A 25283-nucleotide genomic window follows, 5' to 3' on the forward strand; every position below is an offset into this window, starting at 1 on the left:
TTTTGCCTGGATTACTGCAGCAATGTGGCGTGGCATGGAGTCCATCAGTCTGTGGCACTGCTCAGGTGTTATGAGAGCCCAGGTTGCTCTGATAGTGGCCTTCAGCTCTTCTGAATTGTTGGGTCTGGCGTATCGCATCTTCCTCTTCACAATACCCCATAGATTTTCTATGGGGTTAAGGTCAGGCGAGTTTGCTGGCCAATTAAGAACAGGGATACCATGGTCCTTAAACCAGGTACTGGTAGCTTTGGCACTGTGTGCAGGTGCCAAGTCCTGTTGGAAAATGAAATCTGCATCTCCATAAAGTTGGTCAGCAGCAGGAAGCATTAAGTGCTCTAAAACTTCCTGGTAGACGGCTGCGTTGACCTTGGACCTCAGAAAACACAGTGGACCAACACCAGCAGATGACATGGCACTCCAAACCATCACTGACTGTGGAAACTTTACACTGGACCTCAAGCAACATGGATTCTGTGCCTCTCCTCTCTTCCTCCAGACTCTGGGACCTTGATTTCCAAAGGTAATGCAAAATGTACTTTCATCAGAGAACATAACTTTGGACCACTCAGCAGTCCTTTTTGTCTTTAGCCCAGGCGAGACGCTTCTGACGCTGTCTCTTGTTCAAGAGTGGCTTGACACAAGGAATGCAACAGCTGAAACCCATGTCTTGCATACGTCTGTGCGTGGTGGTTCTTGAAGCACTGACTCCAGCTGCAGTCCACTCTTGTTTCACAATCTCTTTAGCAATGACCTTTTGTGTCTTGCCCTCCTTGTGCAAGGTGTCAATGGTCGTCTTTTGGACAACTGTCAAGTCAGCAGTCTTCCCCGTGATTGTGTAGCCTACAGAACTAGACTGAGAGCCCATTTAAATACCTTTGCAGGTGTTTTGAGTTAATTAGCTGATTAGAGTGTGGCACCAGGTGTCTTCAATATTGTACCTTGTCACAATATTCTAATTTTCTGAGATACTGAATTTGGGGTTTTCATTAGTTGTCAGTTATAATCATCAACATTAAAAGAAATAAACATGTGAAATATATCAGTCTGTGTGTAATGAATGAATATAATATACAAGTTTCACTTTTTGAAGGGAATTACTGAAATAAATTAACTTTTTCATGATATTCTAATTTTATGACCAGCACCAGTATATTGCTTTCATATAGTTCATTTCAGATATAAGTTAATTGCAGTGTGTTAAATTATTATATAACTTTTGTATAAATAACAGATTATTGTATCTCTACTTGATATTAAATAGGGAGTCCAGTGTGCTTTCATTAGAGAAAACAAGTGTACACTGTTACACTTCCACATATTTGCAGGCAATTCCCATGGGTTCCTCACCACCCATATTAACTTTCAGATCTTTTTATAGAAAGGGAGTAGTAGCCTACATGTATGCAGACATTTTCCCCCACATGTATGCAGACATTTTCCCCCTTGTAGGACACATTTTATGTGGTCTCAATTAAAAATGTTTACCTTGTTTATTTTATGATCACACAAAGACAGTTTTGAAACATACTGTATAACATAACATTGAAATATCATAATTTAACAATAGACTTGCTGGTAAAACTATGTAAATTCAAAGCTGAAAGAATGACTGACAAGGGATTAATTTACATTATTATTATTTTTTTTTTTTTGGGTGAGGGGCACTGCGTAAGGGGCAATGTGTAAACATTGTATTTACTGCTTATCATGACAGTCCTGCGTGGACATGCTGTCCTCTTCAGTCATTGACAAAAATCTTGGCCCAGTAACAAGCCCCCGAAAGAGTGCAAAATTTTGACCTATCTATTGTGTAGTAATAGGTAGATCTCTCACGAATGCTGGTTCCTGCATCAGGGACAAATGAAAAAATAACTTGAAGTTATAATTTTTCAGCATCACAATTACTTGTTCAATTTGTTTTCCTACGAGCATCATCAGAGTGAAACTGGCATGCATACCATAGCAGATGATGGAGGCATGATGACAGGTGCTGCCAGAGATGCAGTCCTAGGACTTGTGGGAGGGGTAGCTACTAGAGAGCAAGTTATAAAACAGACATGCACAAATACACTTAAAATTAGTTAGTTTTTCTTCAAAAACGGTATACACACTTCTCAAACGCCGTGAATTGGGAGCGGATGTGGTGGTACTTGGTACACTGGGTGAGGAAGTGCAGCTCCGTCTCTACTGTACTGAGAGTGCAGTGCTGACACAACCTCTCCTCCCGGGGCAGCCAGGACCGGGTGTGTCGCCCCGTCTCCACGGCCAGGTCATGTGCGCTCAGTCTGTACCTCGTCACTGTGCTCAGATAATCTGCTGCACTGTAGTGTCTGTTTAGGGCCAAATAACACTGCATTTTACTTTGAGTTTTAGTTTCAGTTTCCCAATAATTCAGATATTTAGTTCTGAGTCTTTGTGTAATTTGGTTTATTCTAATTGGGTTTGCAGATTTCTCCTGTTCCTGAGTCTTTAGTGTGTCTGTGTGTGTGTTAGTGGTGTGTCGGCGTGTGTTAGTAATGTGTTTGTGTGTGTTATTAGAGTGTCTGTGTGTGTTAGTGGTGTGTTTGTGTGTGTTATTACAGTGTCTGTGTGTGTTAGTGGTGTGTTTGTGTGTGTTATTAGAGTGTCTGTGTGTGTTAGTGGTGTGTTTGTGTGTATTATTAGAGTGTCTGTGTGTGTTAGTGGTGCGTTTGTGTGTGTTATTAGAGTGTCTGTGTGTGTTAGTGGTGCGTTTGTGTGTGTTATTAGAGTGTCTGTGTGTGTTAGTGGTGTGTTTGTGTGTGTTATTAGAGTGTCTGTGTGTGTTAGTGGTGTGTCTGTGTGTGTTAGTGGTGTGTCTGTGTGTGTTAGTGGTGTGTTTGTGTGTGTTATTAGAGTGTCTGTGTGTGTTAGTGGTGTGTTGGCGTGTGTTAGTAATGTGTTTGTGTGTGTTATTAGAGTGTCTGTGTGTGTTAGTGGTGTGTCTGTGTGTGTTATTAGAGTGTCTGTGTGTGTTAGTGGTGTGTCGGCGTGTGTTAGTAATGTGTTTGTGTGTGTTATTAGAGTGTCTGTGTGTTAGTGGTGTGTTTGTGTGTGTTATTAGAGTGTCTGTGTGTGTTAGTGGTGTGTCTGTGTGTGTTAGTGGTGTGTCTGTGTGTGTTAGTGGTGTGTTTGTGTGTGTTATTAGAGTGTCTGTGTGTGTTAGTGGTGTGTTGGCGTGTGTTAGTAATGTGTTTGTGTGTGTTATTAGAGTGTCTGTGTGTGTTAGTGGTGTGTCTGTGTGTGTTATTAGAGTGTCTGTGTGTGTTAGTAGTGTGTCGGCGTGTGTTAGTAATGTGTTTGTGTGTGTTATTAGAGTGTCTGTGTGTGTTAGTGGTGTGTTTGTGTGTGTTATTAGAGTGTCTGTGTGTGTTAGTGGTGTGTCGGCGTGTGTTAGTAATGTGTTTGTGTGTGTTATTAGAGTGTCTGTGTGTGTTAGTGGTGTGTTTGTGTGTGTTATTAGAGTGTCTGTGTGTGTTAGTGGTGTGTCGGCGTGTGTTAGTAATGTGTTTGTGTGTGTTATTAGAGTGTCTGTGTGTGTTAGTGGTGTGTTTGTGTGTGTTATTAGAGTGTCTGTGTGTGTTAGTGGTGTGTCGGCGTGTGTTAGTAATGTGTTTGTGTGTGTTATTAGAGTGTCTGTGTGTGTTAGTGGTGTGTTTGTGTGTGTTATTAGAGTGTCTGTGTGTGTTAGTGGTGTGTTGGCGTGTGTTAGTAATGTGTTTGTGTGTGTTATTAGAGTGTCTGTGTGTGTTAGTGGTGTGTCTGGTCTGTGTGTGTTATTAGAGTGTCTGTGTGTGTTAGTGGTGTGTCGGCGTGTGTTAGTAATGTGTTTGTGTGTGTTATTAGAGTGTCTGTGTGTGTTAGTGGTGTGTCTGTGTGTGTTATTAGAGTGTCTGTGTGTGTTAGTGGTGTGTCGGCGTGTGTTAGTAATGTGTTTGTGTGTGTTATTAGAGTGTCTGTGTGTGTTAGTGGTGTGTTTGTGTGTGTTATTAGAGTGTCTGTGTGTGTTAGTGGTGTGTCGGCGTGTGTTAGTAATGTGTTTGTGTGTGTTATTAGAGTGTCTGTGTGTGTTAGTGGTGTGTTTGTGTGTGTTATTACAATGCCTGTGTGTGTTAGTGGTGTGTCGGCGTGTGTTAGTAATGTGTTTGTGTGTGTTATTAGAGTGTCTGTGTGTGTTAGTGGTGTGTTTGTGTGTGTTATTAGAGTGTCTGTGTGTGTTAGTGGTGTGTCGGCGTGTGTTAGTAATGTGTTTGTGTGTGTTATTAGAGTGTCTGTGTGTGTTAGTGGTGTGTTTGTGTGTGTTATTAGAGTGTCTGTGTGTGTTAGTGGTGTGTCGGCGTGTGTTAGTAATGTGTTTGTGTGTGTTATTAGAGTGTCTGTGTGTGTTAGTGGTGTGTTTGTGTGTGTTATTACAATGCCTGTGTGTGTTAGTGGTGTGTCGGCGTGTGTTAGTAATGTGTTTGTGTGTGTTATTAGAGTGTCTGTGTGTGTTAGTGGTGTGTCTGCGTGTGTTATTACAATGCCTGTGTGTGTTAGTGGTGTGTCGGCGTGTGTTAGTAATGTGTTTGTGTGTGTTATTAGAGTGTCTGTGTGTGTTAGTGGTGTATCGGTGTGTGTTAGTGGTGTGTCTGCGTGTGTTATTACAGTGCCTGTGTGTGTTAGTGGTGGATCGGTGCAGTGACTCAGGACCAGTTGGATGAGGGGACTGGTATGTTTGCTCAGCTCTTGGTGTTTCAGGGCTTTATAATGATAAGTTTGGGGGTCGCTCTCATTTAGATGGTTCCAGAAGTTGATTGCTCTTCTCTGTATGTTGATAATTAGTGGAAATCGGCCTAATTCTGCGCACGCATTGTTCGTTGTGTGTCTGTGTACTTTTAGGATGCTTTTACAGAACTCTGTGTGCAGGGTCTCTAATGGATGTTTGTCCCAATTGTGGAATTGATGGTGTGTAAGCGAACCCCAAACTTCACTGCCATATAGAGCAATCGGTTCAATTATTGACTCAAAAATTTTAAGCCAGATTCGAATCGGAATTTCCACGAATGTTTGACGTTTTATGTTGTCGACGCCCTGCGAGCTTTTTCTCTCAGTTCATTTACTGCCGGGTTAAAGTTTCCTGTGGAACTGATGTTTAGTCCGAGGTAAGTATAACCTTTAGTGTGCTCAATTTCATGGTGTCCTAATTTAAATGTGTGTTTGGTTCCCTGAGATCTGGCTTTTTTCTGGAAGGTCATAATTTTGGTCTTTTTGAGGTTGACGGTCAGGGCCCAGGTCTGACAGTACTGCTGCAGCAGGTCCAGTTTGTGCTGGAGACCCTGAGCGCTGGGGGACAGCAGGACCAGATCATCTGCATACAGCAGGAGTTTAATCTCTGAGTCGTGTAGAGTGAGACCGGGCGTGGCTGAGTGCTCTAACATGGAGGCCAATTCATTAATATAGATGTTAAATAGAGTTGGCCTCAGACAGCAGCCCTGTCTCACTCCACGCTCCTGAGAGATGAGATGTGTTTTCTTAATACCGATTCTTATTCCGCACTGGTTTTCTGTGTACATGGATTTAATAAGATCAAATGTTTTACCCCCTACACCACTCTCTAACATTTTATAAAACAATCCTTCATGCCAAATGGAATCAAAAGCTTTTTTAAAATCAATAAAACATGCAAATATTTTAGAGTTATTTTGAACTACATATTGTTCGATCAGGGTGTGTAGGGTGTAAATATGATCGGTAGTGCGGTAATTTGGTAGAAAACCAATCTGACTTTTACTCAGGACATTGTGTTGGGTAAGGAAGTGTAATAATCGTGAGTTAATGATACTACAGAATAACTTCCCCAGATTACTGCTCACACAGATGCCCCGGTAATTATTGATTCCAGATTTCAGGGAAGGAACCGACACTCAGAACCAGGTTAAAGACTTTTAACATTGCCAGGTGCCAGGTCCTGATGATTTCTTTGATTTTAGTTTTTTAATGTTGTCTTTGAGTTCTTGCTCAGTAATTAAGGAATCTAGAGGATTCTGGTGGTCTTTAATAGCTCGTTCCAGTTCCTCTAACTTACTAATAATTTGATTTTGTTCAGGATTTGAATCTAATTCTACATTTTTAAAGAGTGATTGGAAATGGGTTGTCCAGATATCATTGTTAGTTGTTTTTGGGTGTACTGAGCTTTTTTGGTTCTGAGTGTACGTTTATATTGTTTAAGGGTTTCACAGTAAAGAAGTCGTGTGTTACTGTTGTTTGGGCCTCTGTGTTTTTGGTTTGATATTTTACGGAGTTCTGTTCTTAAGATTTGACAGTCTTTGTCGAACCAGCTGTCATCTTTTGTAGATTTAGGTTTTGATTTAGATTAAATTTTTAATTGAGCTTTATTTGCTGTACTTTTAAAGATCTGATTAATATTTTGGACTGCCTGATTTATTCCTTCTTTACTGTAAATATACGCAGTGTCCAGAAAGGTATCTAAGCTAGTTTGGATTTTTGTGTTGCTAATTGCTTTCTGGAACTCCTCTGCACTGTTCTCGGCCCATCTGTAGGATCTGGAGATGCTGTACAGCTTACTGGGCCGTGTGTGTGTGGTGGGGTTAGTTTCTGTCTTTTTGATGAACACAGTAATTTGGCTGTGATCAGACAGAGGGGTTAGAGGTTTAACAGTAAATGCACAGAGAGAATGGGTCTAAATCTGTTATTGCATAATCTACTGAACTATTACCAAGAGGTGAGCAGAACGTGAACCTTCCTAATGAGTCCCCTCGTGTTCTACCATTGACGATGTACAGACCTAAAGTTCAACAGAGCTGCAGGAGGTCTTTACCATTTTTGTTAGTATCATTACCCTGTACGCCACTTGTGGAACGGTTTTGTAACGCCCGTTTGGAGCTGCTCCACCCACTTGCAGCTGGCTCTGCAGAGATACCCTTCTCGTGTGAGTTAAAGTTTAATGGAAAACTATCTACGTTGTAAGTCCAATGGAATTGTGGGCGCGTTCCAATCCGCGTTCTTAATAGGGCGCCTACGTAGTGCACACAATCCAGTCAGCCATTTCTAGGGTTCCATAAGCACACGTCCACTTAGGATCTTTAATCGTTGTGTAATATTTCATAAACTGACCGGTAGTTACTTTGTTCTGGTCAGGGTCGCGGTGGATTTTGCAAATCCAGCTATTGGATCAATTATAAATCAGTTTAATCTTTGGCTTATCTTATTAAACTCAGAGTTTGTATGTTTGTGCATAACAGCCCAGGAAAAAATGTACTGTGAAGTTTTACAGTAAAATTGTTAAGTTTACAGTTAAACCATAAAAGTTCATAGTTCTACTGTCACTTTTACGGTTTGACCATGAGTACAACTGTGAACTCTCATGTTACCATGAAGTTCATGGCCACCTCTTCCGGTGTTTAATAATATTGACTGTGAAGTTTACAGTTCAACTGTAAACATGATATTGTTGAATTGTAAAATTCAGTCAACTTACAGTTTACAGTTCAACTAAGAATAGTTCATAGTCACCTCTTCTAATGTTTGATGTTTACAGTAATTTACAGTTTAACTATGATCATATAGGTAAATGACAAGATACAAATATCAAGACAATAATAATATAATATTTATGTATTATTTAAAGGAGGTACGTGAAGGGTGTACGTGTATGTGTGTGGGGCTAAGTTAATTACATGACATGAAAAACATGTCAAAAAGACATTATTTACATCTAAAAAAATTAGATGATTAACAATATTCCAATAAAAAAAGAATACAGCACAGATTTACATATATTACAAAAATACAAATAACCTCATGCAGGCAGGACAAACATTACATTACATCAATATTACATCAGACAGATGACTTTATAACCTTTTATTATGCCTATTCTGCACAAAGCTCTCTTCTACACACATGATGTCAGTCTGGACAGCTGGGCATGCGCACTTGATTTGAGACCGTTATCTCAACCAAGCAGTGTTGCCAACTTAGCGACTTTGTCGCTATATTTAGCGACTTTTCAGACCCCTCTAGCGACTTTTTTTTTCAAAAAAGCGACTAGCGACAAATCTAGCGACTTTTTCTGGTGTTATTGAAGACTTTTGGAGACTCGAACGTGAAAACACACATTGTTCTGCAGTTACCGCCCTCAACGAGCAGCGGATCCTGCCGTGAGCCCCTCCCCCGTCCCAAAGCACGGGCGGTCAGTATCACAGTTAGGGTTGCCAGATTGGGCGGTTTTCGACCAAAATGAGAGGATTTTGTTGGAAATTGGCAGGGAAAAACAATTTGGCAGGTGGACAAAATTTCGGCTGGTTTGTAATCATTTTGGCAGCTTAAAAAATAAATAAAAAAGCTATTGCTAATGTAGCAAATGTGAACGGGTCTCACGTCAAATAATGGCCACACCACGACAGGAAGTCGGTCTTCAATGTTTATTGCTGAACACAATACATGGGGCAGAGTTAGCACATGCACACACGCACGTAGGCACACCCTCTCTCTCTCCCTCTCCCGTTCAGCATTCACCATGAGACTGTCTAATTAAAATGTAAATACTTTGTACCGTAAATAAAATGATCGGCCGTGTACTTTTTTAAGATTAACTGACTAGGTAGAAACTTTCTTTTTTGCTTCGCTACACGAAATCATCACACAAATAACCAAAACTGAGGTTAATATAATCACATAAGGTAGCTATTTATCACAATGGCCAACAATGAATTATTATTTATAGAACTGAACCTCTTTTTAACAGTTTAAAACAGTTAAAACAGTTAATACACTGGAAAAACGTACCTGAACACAATACATGGGGCAGAGTTAGCACATGCGCACACGCACGTAGGCACACCCTCTCTCTCCCTCTCCTGCACAAAGTGGAAACTCATGAGCATAAATGCTGGGTTTAAAAATGCCATCTAAGCTGTAACTTTAGCGAAAACAGCGATACAGCTTCACTCTGATGTTAGAACATCCTTACTTGGCAAATTACTACGGTTTATAGAGCTTTAATACTCTAAAAGAGGGATATTTACAAGAGAGAGAGTGAATCGCATCTTACCCGTTCAGCATTCACCATGAGACTGTGAAATGCCCGGGAAAACACGGAGCTTTCAGGCGTGGTGTCGCGCTAACTAGTGCCCCACGTGAAACAAGAAAAGGGGGAACCCCCCAAAAAATAAACCTTTACAATTAAATGAATTAAGAACACACTTTTTTTTCCCGTATAAAGCTTTGAGGGAGTTCATTACATAACCCAACATTTTTCTTCACATATAAAGAAATGAAATAAAAATTATAAAAAAATATTAAAGTGCAAAAATATCACGGCTACATACTCCCCCCTGAACTTCTCAAAGCTTGGACCATAGGATACAACCTTGAAAGGTCGTCATTCATCTCTAACGTAATACTACCATGCAACACGCGTTACCCAACTGTTAGGGAAAGAGGCCAAATAGAGCTGATCAGGCTCACAGATGCCCTCTTGCTACAGGGGTGCCTTATACACCACCTAAATATTTATGAATGACTGTACCTCAATTCATCATTAAGACAACGGGGTCCACTTTCACTTTTACAAATTTCGACAGTATTCCTTATGAAAGTAAAGCTCTAGCAAAATTACAAACTGAACTACGAGTGTGAGCAGTTTTCTGTGTCATATTTTGTATTAACCTGTTTACTGGTCTCACAACTCTGCCTACTCTGGTTGTAACTTCAGCTGTAGTTTTACAGGGGATAATGCTAACCTCCCTTGAATCCTTGTCACTATCAGCGTTCACAGAGCCAATGTCTCTCTGGCTTTTGTCCCCAGAATGTGAACTACTCACATCACAGGTTTTCTCGTTTGTTCTTATGTCATTAGAGCTGTCGACTAACTGAGGTTCGACTACAGTCGGTTCTGCCTCTAGTTCAGAAACTTTATCTAGTGCATCCGATTCTTGGACCGAATTCTGAGTCTCTGGCTGTGCATTAGAAGTGACTGTCCCAGTCACCCAACAGGCAGTACGGTGGGCTCTAAATGATTCAGAGTCTCCCATCATCTCATCTTCCTGAAGTTCATCGCTGTCCTTGTGACTTGATTCGGAAGAATCATTGAAAGACGATTCAAGTTCATCTTCGGGCTCAACGGGTAAAAAACTAGCTTGCAACAGTAAATTTCTATGTACCACTTTCTCTTGACCTGTCACTGTGTTCTGGATCTTGTAGGTATGACATTTGGGGTCTGCACGGATTACAACATAGGGGGTGGACTCCCATTTGTCAGCTAATTTCCTACGCCCACGCTCTCCTTTGTTGGCCAACAGCACTCTGTCACCCTCTTCAATGCCACAACCCTTGACTCTCTTGTTGTACAGGTCCGCTTGACGCTGCTGACTGGCATGAGCATTGACTTGAGCCAGGTTCATAGCCTCCTTGAGATCATCCTTCATTCTCTTTACATATTTGTCATAGTCTGTGATGTCGCCATCCCTTTCAATATTGCTGAACATTACGTCTACTGGCAGCCTTGGGACTCTTCCATACATCAAGTAAAAAGGTGCATACCCCGTGGACTCGTGGGCTGTGCAGTTGTAGGCGAAGGTTAATGTTTGTAACATCTGAGGCCATTTTTGTTTAGATCTTGGTGGTAATGATCTGATCATGTTTCCCAAGGTACGATTGAACCTTTCTATCTGGCCGTTTCCCATGGGATGATAGACTGTTGTTCTCGACTTCTTTATTCCAGCAATCTGCAACAGTTCCTGAATCAACTGGCTCTCGAAGTTCGCACCCTGGTCCGAATGGATTCTTTCTGGGAAACCATAGATGCAGAAATATCTGTCCCACAGTAGACGAGCAACTTGTTTCGCGGACTGATCGTGACAAGGGAAAGCGTGTGACATTTTTGTGAAATGGTCAGTCACAGTTAACACATCCACACTTCTGCCGTTGGAGTCCTCTGCAGCCCAGAAGTCAATGCAAACCATTTCCAAGGGGCTTGTTGTTTTAATGCTCTCAAGCGGTGCCCTTCCTTCTGGCTCAGGTGTCTTGCTTACTACACAGCGTTTGCAGCACTTGACGTATTCACGGACATCATGCTCCATTCCAGTCCAGAAAAACCGTTGTCTTGTCAGGTTTAATGTTCTGCCTTGACCCTGATGTCCAGCATCGTCATGAACACCCTGGAGCACAAGCTTGACTTGAGTGGCTGGTACCACATACTGATGGCGTTTCCTCTTGGTCAAAGGATCCTTGCTTACTCTGTAAAGAATACCATCCAGAACTTTTCCCATTGCTTCAATGTCTTGAGCACTGCAAAAGTTTCCTTAGTTCGCTCTCTCCGGGATGGTCTGGTCCCTCGCACTACATAAGAGAAGACACGAGAGAGAGTAGCGTCATCTTGTTGCTTCTCCTGAAGATCTTTGAGGGTAAAGACAGGCAGGGCAGTTTGACCTGGTGGCAGAAGCTGATTCACGTTTTGCACGAGCCACGAGGCAGTCCTCTCCCTGGTCACGTTATCCCACTCAGCCTGACCCTTTAGGATAGCAGACACCTCCTCACAAGTTAGAGTGCGTTGCAGTGGGCTTTTGGATGCGAAATCAACAGCTTGGGCATTAGCACTGAGCCGGAAAGTATCTTGAATCGCATTCTCTGCGATTTGGTTCGATTCTTCTAGCAGGGCTCCATATGATTCTGACACCAGCCTCTGACTGACAGGACTGCGAATGAAAGGTTGTCGGCTGAGGGCGTCAGCGACTACATTTTTGCTACCGGGGATGTACTGTATACTGAAGTTATAGGGAGCTAGCTTGGCTACCCACCTCTGCTCACAAGCATCTAATTTCGGCTTAGTCAGAATATAAGTCAACGGATTGTTATCCGTCCAGACTGTAAAATTGCTTCCTTTCAGCCAATGGCTGAATTTATCGCAAACAGCCCATTTCAAAGCCAGAAATTCTAAGCGATGTGCAGGGTAATTGCACTGGGCACGGGTGAGAGCCTTACTTGCGAAGGCAATGGGACGTGCTTTACTCTCACCCTCAGCAACTTGGGACAATACAGCGCCGAGCCCATCCAATGACGCATCTGTGGACAGTATAAACGGACGACTAAAATTAGGATGAGCAAGAGCAACAGTTTCTAGTAGACCTGTTTTCAGTTGCTGGAACGAATTGTTGTGTTCTTCTGTCCAATCACTGGGGCTAAGTTTCCTGAATGCAGCAGCGCTCCGTGCATGGCCCTTTTTTCCTTTTGGAGCAGCAGTCAATGCAAAAAGCGGCTTGGCAATTCTCGAACAGTTTGCTATAAAGCGCTGATAATACATAATCATGCCCAAGAATGATTTAATCTTCTTTTGAGATGGAGTAACTCCATCATCTAACATAAGGTCTGCCTGAGTCATACTGGTAACGACCTTGACCTTATCTGGATCTGTCTCCACTCCATTTGCGTTGACCACATGACCCAGGAACTTCACACTCCGCCTCAGGAAGTGACATTTTTTAGGAGCCAGCTTCAACCCATGTTCGTGCAGTCTACTGAAGACCATCTCAAGCCTTTTAAGGGCCTCTTTTTCATCAGGTGCAAAGACCAATAAATCGTCTAAATAACAAAGCAGAGTCAGGAAGTTCTGATCACCAAATATGTTCATCATGAGACGCATGAAGCTGGCCGGACTACTGCATAGCCCCTGCGGAAGACGGTTAAATTCTAGTAGGCCGTTGGGTGTTGTAAAGGCTGTGAATTTCTTGTCTTCTTCTGCCACCTCAATGTTGAAGAACCCCGATGTAAGGTCCATAGTGCTGAACAGAGCATTTCCTCCCAGTGCGGCCAAGCAGTCAGCCTGATGGGGTAATGGATGTGCATCTTTCACAGTACGTGCATTTAACCAGCGATAGTCTACACAGACACGCAAATCTCCATTCTTTTTCCACACTAGCACGAGAGGGGATGCCCATTCACTGCAGGATTTGCGAATAATCTCTCGCTCCTCCATCTCTGACAGTACTTGTCTTAACTTCTGATACTGGGCTGGTGGGACGCGCCGAAATGGAAGTCTAAAGGGATGAGCATCTGACAGGTGGATGCGGTGAACAAAATCTTTGGCCCTCCCACAGTCCAGCTTGTGTCTGGAGAACACATCCTTGTGCTTCAGAATTAGCTGAAACAACTGTTCCTTCCAGTAGGGAGACACTTCACATGATTCAAGATCCAAATCACCTAACCCAAGCTTCTCTAATCTGTCCTGGAGACTGGGGACAGAGACATCACTCGCTGTGGTTGTACGCACCGTCTGGTTATGTGCCTTCACATTGTTCTCTGGTTGTAGCTCATGACTTGCATCAAGATCTTCCAGGGCTACACATGGATATACATCGGCTATTTTAGTGTTTCTCTTTAGCATCACAGAGCGATCACATGGGTTAAAAATCCGCACTGGGACCCATCTATCACCACTCATGGAAGTTACAACTCTCCCAACGATTATATCTTTTTTGTGAGTCGAAGATTTAGGAGTCTCAACCAGTATGGTGCTTCCTGCAGAGACAGGGGCATTTGCGGGTAGTTTTCCCCACACAAGATGCTCATGCTTTGGGAGCAGTGTGACTGCTTGGACTAACTTGACAGTGCCTATCACATCAGGGATTGTGTCACCTTTCCACCTGGTTACACCGGACAGCATGTTCAAAAACAGCTCTATGTCCAACTCATTGGCAGCTTCTGGCATATTCATGACACGCCAATATACGGGGCTTTGTTTGAGTTGACCAATGATATACTTTATGACATTTGTACCAAGAATGAGCTGGTCTTTCTGTCCAGGGACAACCAACGTGGGTACACTGACAGTATAGCCGTAAACTTTCATCTTCAGCTGGTATATGCACTTGGGCTGGACTTTAACACCTCCGCAACCAACAAGTGTAATATCTGTGGGTGTTTCTCCAAGCTCTGGAACCACTGTCGCTTTCAACAACTCCTGTTCGGCTTCCTCACTCATGGTACATGCCATGGAACCGCTATCTAACACGGCTTGTAAGAGCACTTTGTCATTCACTAACACATCAGCGTAAAACAAACTGTCTGCCTTTTCTATGTTCATTACGTTTTGGAACACAATTGTTTTGTTGCTTGCATTGGACTTGTATTCTTCTTCAAACACTGATATCATGTCTTCAAGGTTGAGGGTTTGAACATTTTTACTCACACTGTCCCCTCCAGAATGTGAGCACATCAGTTTCCCTGATCAAGGCCACTGTTTGGTTGGGTGACAGGTATGATGGGCTTGGTGCATTCCCGCTTTTGGTGTCCAACTTCTAGACAGGACAAACATCGCCTGTCTTTCATGCAATGTGAACGAGTTGAATGCGAATTGTCACCACAAACACGACAAGGGGATGAACGTACTCACGGTGCTGCTTGGGGCTTGCCTACTGTGGTGATGGGCTGGCTGGTACGCTCTAAAACTCTCTCCAGCATGCTAAGTACACGCTCCAGAGTTCCAGAATCTGCCGTAGTGTCATTTGGTTTAGCAGGACGACTTGGGTTACATGTTACTGCATTTACAGCTAAACACTCGACATGGTCAGTATCTGATGAATTTTGTGTGACTGCTGTTGCTACTTTTAATGCACAGGCTGTGCTAGGCAGACTTGACATTTTTCTAGAGTGACTCTCTCTTTGATGATCATCAATCGCTTCTTGAATTTCCATAACTGACCATTTGCTGATGGGCTTGCACCTGAATACACTGCGCAGCTCAGGGTCAGGACAATTCCTGATGAACATCACTGCAACTTCTGAGTTCATATTGTCCATCTTGCTCCCCCGTCTTTTCAAATGGCGGTCAGCAGTCTCGGCTGCGACATTTAGGCGGACCCAGTAGTCTACAGGGCTCTCTTTTGGACTGGGCTTTGTGGCATAGAAGTCAGCCAGTGGTAAACATGTCTCAGGGCTCTCGCTAAAATAGCGTCTCAAAACATCATAAATTGTCTCAGCTCTGATATTTGCATTAGAGGTATAGCTATTTCTCAGCCCTACCTTTACAATGCTTTTGGCTCTGCCTAAGAGGTGATTCAAAACCTCATCTACCTGTTGGGCATCTGTGTAGTCCCTCTTATGTAAGTACACTTCCATCATCTCTACCCATTCTTGTACATTGTACTTGTCAGTCCCATCCCCACGGAATATGGGTGGTTCTCTAGCATCTGACTTAACAACTACATTAAGTCTGGATAAGTCAAGAGTGGTGTTAGAAGAGTCAACTCTAGGTTCTGATTTGTTTTGAATCACGGGACTCTGCATAGATAACAACCTATTGACTATGGTGTCACCTATTTGACTACCTAGTTCACCAACCAGCTCAAGTAATTGCTGAGTATTGTTTTCAACACTAGCAGAAGGGGTAGAAGACATAGGCCTAGCAGGGTCATTATTAACAGTACATTCCAGATCAGGTAAGTCACCATAATTTAGCACTCCGGTAGTATTTTTAGCTCTTTCAGTTATACTAGTTAGGCCTCTGCCTCTTCCTATAATTGGTGTACACATATCAAAACCCCTCCTCTCATTAGATGCCATGTTATAAATTTGGTGTACTCTGCACTAATGACGTTAGATAGTAAAACAATAATGAAAATAAAAACAGTACAGAAAATAAATGTGTAGTATATTTGTGTAACTAACAGTCTCTACTGACTTCAAGAGAGAAAAAATAATAATAAAAAAAATAACTGGGTGGATCCACTAGCCTCCAACTTGACCTCTGGTGTTGCACTGCTTCACCCACGGCGATCGGCGGCGGCTGATCGGGGGGATCCGGGTCACGGCACCAGTTTTATGTAGCAAATGTGAACGGGTCTCACGTCAAATAATGGCCACACCACGACAGGAAGTCGGTCTTCAATGTTTATTGCTGAACACAATACATGGGGCAGAGTTAGCACATGCACACACGCACGTAGGCACACCCTCTCTCTCTCCCTCTCCCGTTCAGCATTCACCACGAGACTGTCTAATTAAAATGTAAATACTTTGTACTGTAAATAAAATGATCGGCCGTGTACTTTTTTAAGATTAACTGACTAGGTAGAAACTTTCTTTTTTGCTTCGCTACACGAAATCATCACACAAATAACCAAAACTGAGGTTAATATAATCACATAAGGTAGCTATTTATCACAATGGCCAACAATGAATTATTATTTATAGAACTGAACCTCTTTTTAACAGTTTAAAACAGTTAAAACAGTTAATACACTGGAAAAACGTACCTGAACACAATACATGGGGCAGAGTTAGCACATGCGCACATGCGCACACGCACGTAGGCACACCCTCTCTCTCCCTCTCCTGCACAAAGTGGAAACTCATGAGCATAAATGCTGGGTTTAAAAATGCCATCTAAGCTGTAACTTTAGCGAAAACAGCGATACAGCTTCACTCTGATGTTAGAACATCCTTACTTGGCAAATTACTACGGTTTATAGAGCTTTAATACTCTAAAAGAGGGATATTTACAAGAGAGAGAGTGAATCGCATCTTACCCGTTCAGCATTCACCATGAGACTGTGAAATGCCCGGGAAAACACGGAGCTTTCAGGCGTGGTGTCGCGCTAACTAGTGCCCCACGTGAAACAAGAAAAGGGGGAACCCCCCAAAAAATAAACCTTTACAATTAAATGAATTAAGAACACACTTTTTTTTCCCGTATAAAGCTTTGAGGGAGTTCATTACATAACCCAACATTTTTCTTCACATATAAAGAAATGAAATAAAAATTATACAAAAATATTAAAGTGCAAAAATATCACGGCTACACTAAAGCAGGTGGAATATAAATAGGTCTACCTTCTCTCTACCTTCTCCCACCACATCCAACCCGTTGTCAAAAGTTTGATTGACAGGTTATTCTTTCCAGTCCAAGACACTGTTGCCACGCCCATCAATACAGTGATTCATATGTTAGACAAGTGATTTGAGTTGAATATGGAGGTAAGCAAGTCTCGTACATACAACCTCTCGTATGTACGAAAAGGCAAACTTTCATTGCTTGCAAGTTTTTTTTTTTTTTTTTTTTTTTTTTTTTACATGCAAAGGGTTGTGTGTCCTAACAAATAATGCATTTTACAAACTTGGCAGGCTACTTTAAAGACATGCAAGCATAATTTGTCCTTTATAATGTATAATTACTGATCTGTACATTTTAAGATATTAATTTGTAGGTCGTGATGGTTTAACTGGTTTATTATGTGTGAAATGCTAAACATCATCTGCTTTTCCTGTGTTTTGGGCGTTTTTTCATGCATTCTGGCTGAAAATTACTGTCGCAATCTGGCAACCCACCCCAGAGTAGCTCAAACCAGAGCCGTAGATAGAGAGAGTTGCGACACTCCTTGATCTCGCCGCTACGCGGTCACGTGGTTCATGTAACCCTCCAATAGTTCCAAACAAACCCGGCGCTGTCATGTTCTCATATGGGACAGGCAGCAGTGAATTAAATATTAAACGCTAAATAATAAACATTTGTACAATTTCTGGGTATTTTCAACTGCCTTTACATTTACTGCATCTGCTTTAATGTCAATTTGGTATATAAAGTGGAAGATTGATGTTTATAATGACTTGTTAATAGGTCGTTCTTGTTAACACACAGTACATTATATTAGCATACATTACATAATGCCATATCATTAAGTAGCAGAGACAATATACAGTATAGACATTAAAGTTTTTTTGTTTTGTTTTTTGTATAAACTAATCTCCCTTCACTTTCCTGAGGATTCATAATAATAATCATTTTGGCTAAACACTAAGTCATGTGCTGGATTCATAAGGTTTACCTGCACTGAATGATTAGATTCATAAACACACTACCGTATCAAAAACATTATAGTGCAGGTACATGAAAAAGCATTCATTCATCTCTTATTTCATGAGTGATTAATAAGGTACATGAGTGGACAAGGTAGACAAACCATGTAGTTGAGTTAAAGTAGAGATATCCAAGGTAACATATTACTCCAGTAAAAGTACTAGTAAAAGTAAAAATACTCTTTACCTCCACTAAAGTACTAAACTAAATTTACCTTCAAATGTACTTAAGTATGAAAGTAAAAGTATAATGATTTATTGTGGTTCTAATGTTTTATGATCATTTCTGTAACAAGACTCTTGATTAATCAACTCATTTTAGGTGAAAAGACTCGTGTGTCATTAAGCTTAACTGACTAAGCTAAATTGGGTTATACCTATTAATTAAGATAAACATGTAACATTTAGTGCTGAGCAAATGCTAAACAATAACAGTATTAAGTATATTAATGACATCAAATTCATTATTTTTTTAAAACAAAGCAACATACAGCTAAAAATGTTTGATAAGTAGTGAAAATGAATGGGGCTCTATGGGATGTTTGGAACTATACAGAGCTCCACAACCCGGAAGCTGCACAGAAAATATGTCCCGCCCCCTTTCCAACGGTTCCCTATGGGAGTGTCGCCACTCTGTTCTCTCTACCGCTCTGGCTCAAACCACGAATCAACAGAAGAAAGTTCATTTGTAGTTCTAAACATATTTAGGGTGTTTTTACCCACTTGTTGTCTCTCCCACGATGTTATTCCTCTCTTCTACAGCGTCAATTATTGAGTCAGAGCTTATTAAAAGACACAAGAATCTGACGACGGAAAATCTCGTCAACGGCTAAACTGTTACCTGGAAAGTGAGAAATGGATAAAAAGACGTTGGTGAAGCGGAGCCATGCTAACATGCTAAGCTCCTGAAGTTCGATGGTAAGTCATAAACGTAAACAGTTTATAATAATAAACAATGATATCTTTACTGTGCCTGAAATGTTATTAAAAATAAGTGCCCATTTTAGAAAGCCGAAAATAACACAAGTCTCAGGATTATATGTCTTCAAATTAGTTACTTGGGACATTAGCTAAACTATAACATTAGCATTAACAGTCTGTTAGCTAATGTTAGTTGATTGTGTGCTTTTTAAATGTTTAGTAATGTTTGCAACGCGTTAAGACTGGTGCAATTACTTAGTTTTTGCTGGACCTCCACTATTTTAAGAGCAACAAGGTTAACGTCCACATTTAATGAATGTGTATATATATTATTTATACACACATCTCTACATTAATTAAATGTGGACGTTAACCTTGTTGCTCTTAAAATAGTGGAGGTCCAGCTTTTTCTTTTGAATGATTGTGTGCTTTAAATTATTGCTGTGAAGCTGAGGCAGTTGATCAAAGTTTATATGATTTATTCAGAAAATGTCTATTAACACACATTTCAGGTTTTTCCTTTTCTACTCTTATAAGACTTGGGCACCACCTAAGCCCAAGCCCAGTGACCACACCACGTAAGCCCACCAACAACCCAGGGAAAACCCTGCATTTGTGCCACTGTGTTTCAGCTATTGTAGCATTCTGTTAACTACAGATTTTAAATATGAAATTAAAAACAGTATTTTTATTCCAGGAAAATGACCACATGTCAAGGAAGGCTGCTGAGGTTGAGAGAGTCTCAGTGTCCGACAGAGAAGACCCGGGTATTGTAGATAAGAGTATCTGCCTACATTTATATCAGCACATAAGGACATGTTTTCCATATTCTAGTTCAGGATAGTAGCAGCACGTTTGATATTCAGTACATTGCTTTACTATCACATCCACAGAATGTTACTGTTTTTGTAGCCTCAGATAACTACATATTCTAAATCATTTCATTCTAGGACTATGCTGTAAAGAAGAAAATTACAAGGAGGCCTGGATCTGGGAAACTTAAAGTAAGTGCTAGTTGATACAGTTTTGGTGCTGACAATGTCTATTCATCCATCCATTCATCCACCTTTGTGCCCGCCTGCCCATCTATATATGCTTAAAGCCCCGACTGTTTTCAACTTCTGTTGGGTGTGTTACCACGGGGTGAATGCTAAACTGTGTACTGATCACATATCTGCTGATATTAATTATTTGATTCTTTTTCAGTCTACTAGTGAATCAAATGGGCCATGCCGATCCATCTTAAGGCAGTCAGAGCTGCTAAAATAATGAAATTAAAAAAAAAAGATCTGTCTGCATCAGTGCATTAGTGCAGATGAAGGTAAGTCATGTTTTTCAGCAATAAATATTTTTTGCACCATAAGAATTAATGGTGAGATCACAAAGTTTATATAGCTCGTCATATATTGAGCACTCAAACAACAGATTATATATAAAAAATAAAATACACGGTACTTTGTCTGTCACTTTAACTTCTGCTTAAGATCAATCAATCTTTTTAACATGTATAAACATATGTTTGCATTTATATATTGATACGCTCACCAAGTATATGCCTTATGATACATCAGATGTAAGGCATTGCTGATCAAGTATATTAGGGCCCCTGTAGCTTAGAGGTGATGGCGGCAAATGTTTGATTATTTATTTATTATTTTTCAAAAGGTGGACAAACATATTTTTCCCATGAAGGAGGTCCAAAAAGTGCTTCACCAGCAAATTCAATGATGTGGTCAAGCTAGGAAAACAAGAGGTGTAATTCATTTCACAATTCACGCCCCACACACACACAAAGACACAGGACACATCCAAGCACCCAATACTGCCATAATTAAATGCATAGTGAATGATTATGAATTAGATTTTTCATTATGTATGTATAGAGTTTATATATAGAGATTTATACCACAATACATTATTCAGTTATATAATTGTATATATTACTGTATAATAAAATTATATTATTGTATAATTACCATCGTAAAATAAATTATTAAGTGTAATATAATTATGTTATTATATAACAAATACAATCTATTACTATTATTTTCTATATTACTATTATTATAGAACATTTAACATTGCAATATAGAATGCCAAGTTGGTAAATGTGTTATCAGTTTACCATTTAGAAGGAATCCTTACCAGTTGTTTTTGTGCGTGTTGTAACGTTCCCTTTAAGGGGTATGAGCATGCGCATTTTGGAGAGAGTATCAGACAGCGATAGAGAAGCATGCATGGTGTTAGCTCGGTTTGTAGCCTGACTGTTTTATTCTACTGCTGCTGCTATCCGGATTGTGATGAATGGAAGTGTGGGTGCTCCTGTGCCAAATAAATACTCCCATTACCTGCATTGGTCGACTCGTGTGTGTGTTCTACTGACGACAGGGCAAGTAAATAGGCACCAATAATCTCTTCAAGGGGCCTCCCCGCGCGAACTAGACGTTACAAATTGGCGCCCGAACCGTGTTGTAACTGGACTCTCCAATTCTTTTTCTTTTTTCTCATTGCCTGGAGTTATGATCCGGTGCTGAGTGTTTTAATTTTTGAATAAGGAGGGTTTTGTACTATTTTTTATGTTTTCTGCGGACTTTTGGCTACCCACAGTGTGTTAGTGTGGTTTTAGCTTTAGCTTGGTTGCTACACTGGGCCTGGGTTCGTTACGGATATATTTTGTTGCTTTTCCGTGAGTTTTCCTAGCGAATTAACTTTATTCCTGAATCGAGCTTCGTCACATTTGCTGGTGAATTATTGTTTCGACGAAGACTGGATATTTTTCTGTTTGGAAGTTCGTGACGATATGCTGGCTAGGCTACTGGATGCTAACCGCTAGCCTTGCGTGTTGTCACACTTTTTCTACAGTTTCATTTTGTGGACATTGAACTGACTTTTAACTTTCGCTCGATTTCAGGGGCAATCTGATTTTTGTTTTTGTTTTTCATGTTTGCCAATTTGACAAGCGGTTCTACGAATGCTGTTGCAAACTAAGCTGGTTTGTGAACTTTATTTTCCTTGCAAAGAAGATACTTTTACTTACTATTGTTTGTGTTTTCGTGTGGAACTCTATCACTGACAATTTTACTTTTTTCAAAGGCTGTTGGTGATGTTTCACAGACTAAGTGTTTATTTACAGTGGATGAATGTACTTTTATGCGGTGTATAAACGTTACGCCTGCATTGGGACTCTAATGGGATGAAAACGGGTGCGTTTTACATCGGTTTGCAGTAGAGCTCCTGTCAGTGTTTAGGAAAGCAACAAGTAAGCCTGTTTCTATTAATTGTTTTTGTATTACTAATGCTTTTCTAGAGTTCATTATTGAATTTTGTAATACTTACATTAGTTATACTGTTAGTGACTTTGATAAATTGACAGTTCAGTGTAAGCTATTTTCTTTATTATTGTAGTTCTGTTTTACGCAATTCCGTTCATTGTTAATACTGTTTTCTGTATTGTGTGAAAATGGATGATTTTGATCATTTGACTGACTCTGACAGTGCCGTTGGGGCTTGTGCTGCTGCACCCAGCTCTAAGCCTGACACTTTAGAAAGTCAGGTTGATTCAATGAGACAAGAGATACGACTGTTAAATGATTGTTTTAGTACTGCATTGGAAGTTCAGACTGAGATTCTTAAGCAATTGAGGTCTGATACTAGGGCTAACCTTCGTAGTCAGAGTGTGAGGTGGTCTGTTCCTTTAAGTACATCTACACCTCATACACTTGCTCACACAGTAGACACTACCGAGTCTAGTCAGCCTAGGTCATACTCAAGCTCTCACTTGCTTGGGGCTCAGTCTAATTCCTCTACGGGTGTACTCAATTCACATATTACATCTTGTGTTGAGGATAAACATAAAACTTCTTGCTGTACGAACCGATGCTCAGGCAGCTGTATCGCTTCTGACTCTGATGTGCTAAGTAGCACTTCACGTGTGCTTACGTCTTTACTGCAACACTCAAAAATGCAGCCGCTTAAGTTTGATGGGTCTGATAGTATTCCACCCATGGAATGGTTGCGTACTGTAGAAGCTTTTAGGCAGGACATGACTTTGACTGATGTGCAGATTCTAACAGAATTGCCACGTTTTCTCTCTGGAGAACCGAGTCGTTGGTTTCAGGTCCTCAAGCCCTACTTGGGTAGTTGGGACCAATTTTCGCAGTTCTTTCAAAAAGCTTTTCTGCCTTCCAATAATCAAGAGAAAATCTGGAAGGGTATTCTTGATTACTTTCAAGCACCAGATGAGCCTCTTCCGACATTTGTGGCACACATGTTAAGTGAATTCAGTAAGCTCAGATATCCTCCTCCTGAACTAGACCAGGTTGAACTTGTTTGCAAACATGCACAAGAAAAGTATACCATTGCATTGTATGGTACCCGGTTAAACTCAGTGGCAGATCTTTTGCTGCGGGCACATGAATTGCATGCTGCACTTGGTCATAGAGACTTTGGTAGCTCTCGGACAGCTCCTGCTAAGTCAGTCGGGGCCGTGTTGTGTTTCAAATGCTCTTTACCTGGTTATACTTCGCGAACCTGTCCTCAGTGTAACCGTAAATCTTTTCAGGGAGATGGAAATTTTAATGAAGGTGTAACTGAATTTTTGCCACAAGGCCCAGGTGGTTTAAGTACACAACCTATGGATCAAGAACGGTCTAAAAAGAAAAGTCAACAGCAGGGTGGTGCCAAAGGCGGTAGACAGTATCACCCTGAGGCCCAACAGTCCTCAAGCGGTTCCAGTGTGTTTTCTGGCAATGTAGGTACCCCTGTAGATCGTCATCATTTAGGGCATATAGTAGACACGTCTTCTGATGCTTCTTGGAACACACCTTTCTGTGTGAGTGTTAAACTTAAGAATCAGGTTGTAGCCGCAACGCTTGACACTGGTGCCTCGTTATCTGCTGTGTTAGCGGATTATGTTGATAAAGATAAAACCGGTAAGCTGAAGTGCGAGCCATGGATTTCTCTTCCGTTGAGGCTAGCTGATTCTGCTTACTGCGACCCAGTAGGAACTACATGGTTGCCTATTTGGTTCCAAGGCCAACGTTTTTTCCATCGGTTTGTGGTCTTGAAGACAATGTCCTCACCTCTTATTCTCGGGATGGATTTCATGATCAGGGCATCCATCTCAATTCACATTCCAAGCAGAACTGTCACTCTAGGGTCACAAGAGATGCCTGATGAACTAGATCATGGGGATGTATCACTATCCTCTGACATCCTGTGTTCACTAGAAGAACCAGACTTTCTTTACTCTGGTCTTAATGACTGTTCACTTCGTCTTGGTGACTCCGTATTGGAGCCTGCACAAAAAGAGAGATTGAACGGGTTGCTGACAGATTTCAGTGGCCTATTTGCAGCACGTCTTGGGCACACTACTGTCGCTGTCCATTGCATTGAGACTGGTGATGCAAGACCTATTCATCTTCCTCCATATCGTTCTTCGCCGCTTAAGAAGAAACTCATTGAAGAACACATTCAGTCAATGCTTACTGACAACATCATTGAACCTGCTTCAGGACCCTGGTCTGCACCGGTTGTCATTGTCCCCAAGCCTTCTGGAGAAGCTAGGTTTTGTGTGGATTATAGAGGCCTTAACCAGGTGACAGTGAAGGACAGATACCCGTTACCAAGAGTGGACGAAGCCCTTGATTTTCTTGCTCGGGGGAAGTTTATCTCAACACTTGACTTGGCTCGCGGTTATTGGCAGGTTGGTGTGGATGAACACGCCAGACCGAAAACTGCTTTTGCATCCCATTGTGGCCTATTCCAGTTCAAGGTCATGCCCTTTGGACTTTGCAATGCCCCTGCGACTTTCCAGAGGCTTATGAACACAGTCTTGGCAGGCCTGATCTACAAAAGTTGTGCTGTTTACCTGGATGATGTTGTGATTGCATCGCCGACATTTGAACAACATCTTCTGGACTTGAGGGAAGTCTTCTCACGACTGGAAATTGCTGGGCTTACCCTGAAGCTTGGGAAATGTCAGTTCTGCCGGGAAGGGCTGAAGTTCTTGGGGTACAAGGTTTCATCTGATGGAATTCTCCCAGACACGGACAAGGTTGATGCAGTTCTGAAGTTTCCTGTGCCCACTGACGTTAAGCAAGTAAGGCAGTTTTTAGGCCTGACCAGCTATTACCGTAGGTTCATTCACAATTATGCCAAGTATGCTGAGCCTTTGTTTGCTCTCACCAGACAAGACACACCATTTGTGTGGGACAGAGATTGTCAAGAAGCCATAGACTATCTGAGGACGTGTCTCACCTCGGCTCCAGTCTTGTGTTTCCCAGATTTCAAACGCCCTTTTAGTATCCACACTGATGCTTGTGATCTTGGACTCGGAGCAGCTCTTATGCAGCGTAATGATGCTGGAAAGGAGATTGCTATAGCTTATGCTAGCCGAACCTTACACAAGTCAGAAAGACCTTACTCTACGACTGAGAAGGAGTGTCTTGGTGTAATTTGGGCCCTTGAGCACTTTAGACCCTATATCGAGGGAC

General features: G+C 41.4%; 1 protein-coding gene and 1 long non-coding RNA gene across 3 annotated transcripts; one reads left to right on the top strand and one right to left on the bottom strand.

The window, feature by feature from the left end:
* Positions 1-1620: 1620 nt before the first annotated feature.
* On the bottom strand, positions 1621-14230 carry LOC134316270 (retrovirus-related Pol polyprotein from transposon 297). 2 transcript variants are annotated; one of them, XM_062996605.1, is made up of 3 exons: positions 8806-14230; positions 1959-2029; positions 1621-1845 (listed from the first exon to the last, which is right to left on the bottom strand). In XM_062996605.1, the coding sequence occupies exon 1, from the start codon at positions 14228-14230 to the stop codon at positions 11252-11254; it is 2979 nt and encodes a 992-aa protein (XP_062852675.1). In that variant the 3' UTR covers positions 1621-1845; positions 1959-2029; positions 8806-11251. The 2 variants fall into 2 exon arrangements, with proteins under 2 accessions (XP_062852675.1, XP_062852682.1); XM_062996612.1 differs by having other exon boundaries at positions 1959-2032.
* A 4261-nt stretch (positions 14231-18491) lies between these two features.
* LOC134325045 (uncharacterized) lies at positions 18492-21142 on the top strand. The gene is made up of 5 exons (XR_010014248.1): positions 18492-18786; positions 19487-19556; positions 19740-19793; positions 19996-20110; positions 20455-21142. It is a non-coding gene; the product is annotated as an uncharacterized LOC134325045 (long non-coding RNA).
* Positions 21143-25283: the final 4141 nt, after the last annotated feature.

The sequence above is a fragment of the Trichomycterus rosablanca genome, chromosome 1 (assembly GCF_030014385.1).
Source record: "Trichomycterus rosablanca isolate fTriRos1 chromosome 1, fTriRos1.hap1, whole genome shotgun sequence".
Taxonomy (NCBI): domain Eukaryota; kingdom Metazoa; phylum Chordata; class Actinopteri; order Siluriformes; family Trichomycteridae; genus Trichomycterus; species Trichomycterus rosablanca.

What these genes read in the sequence shown, in the direction of transcription:
- LOC134316270 (XM_062996605.1), bottom strand. Translation starts at nt 14,230, where the DNA reads ATGTGCTCACATTCTGGAGGGGACAGTGTGAGTAAAAATGTTCAAACC.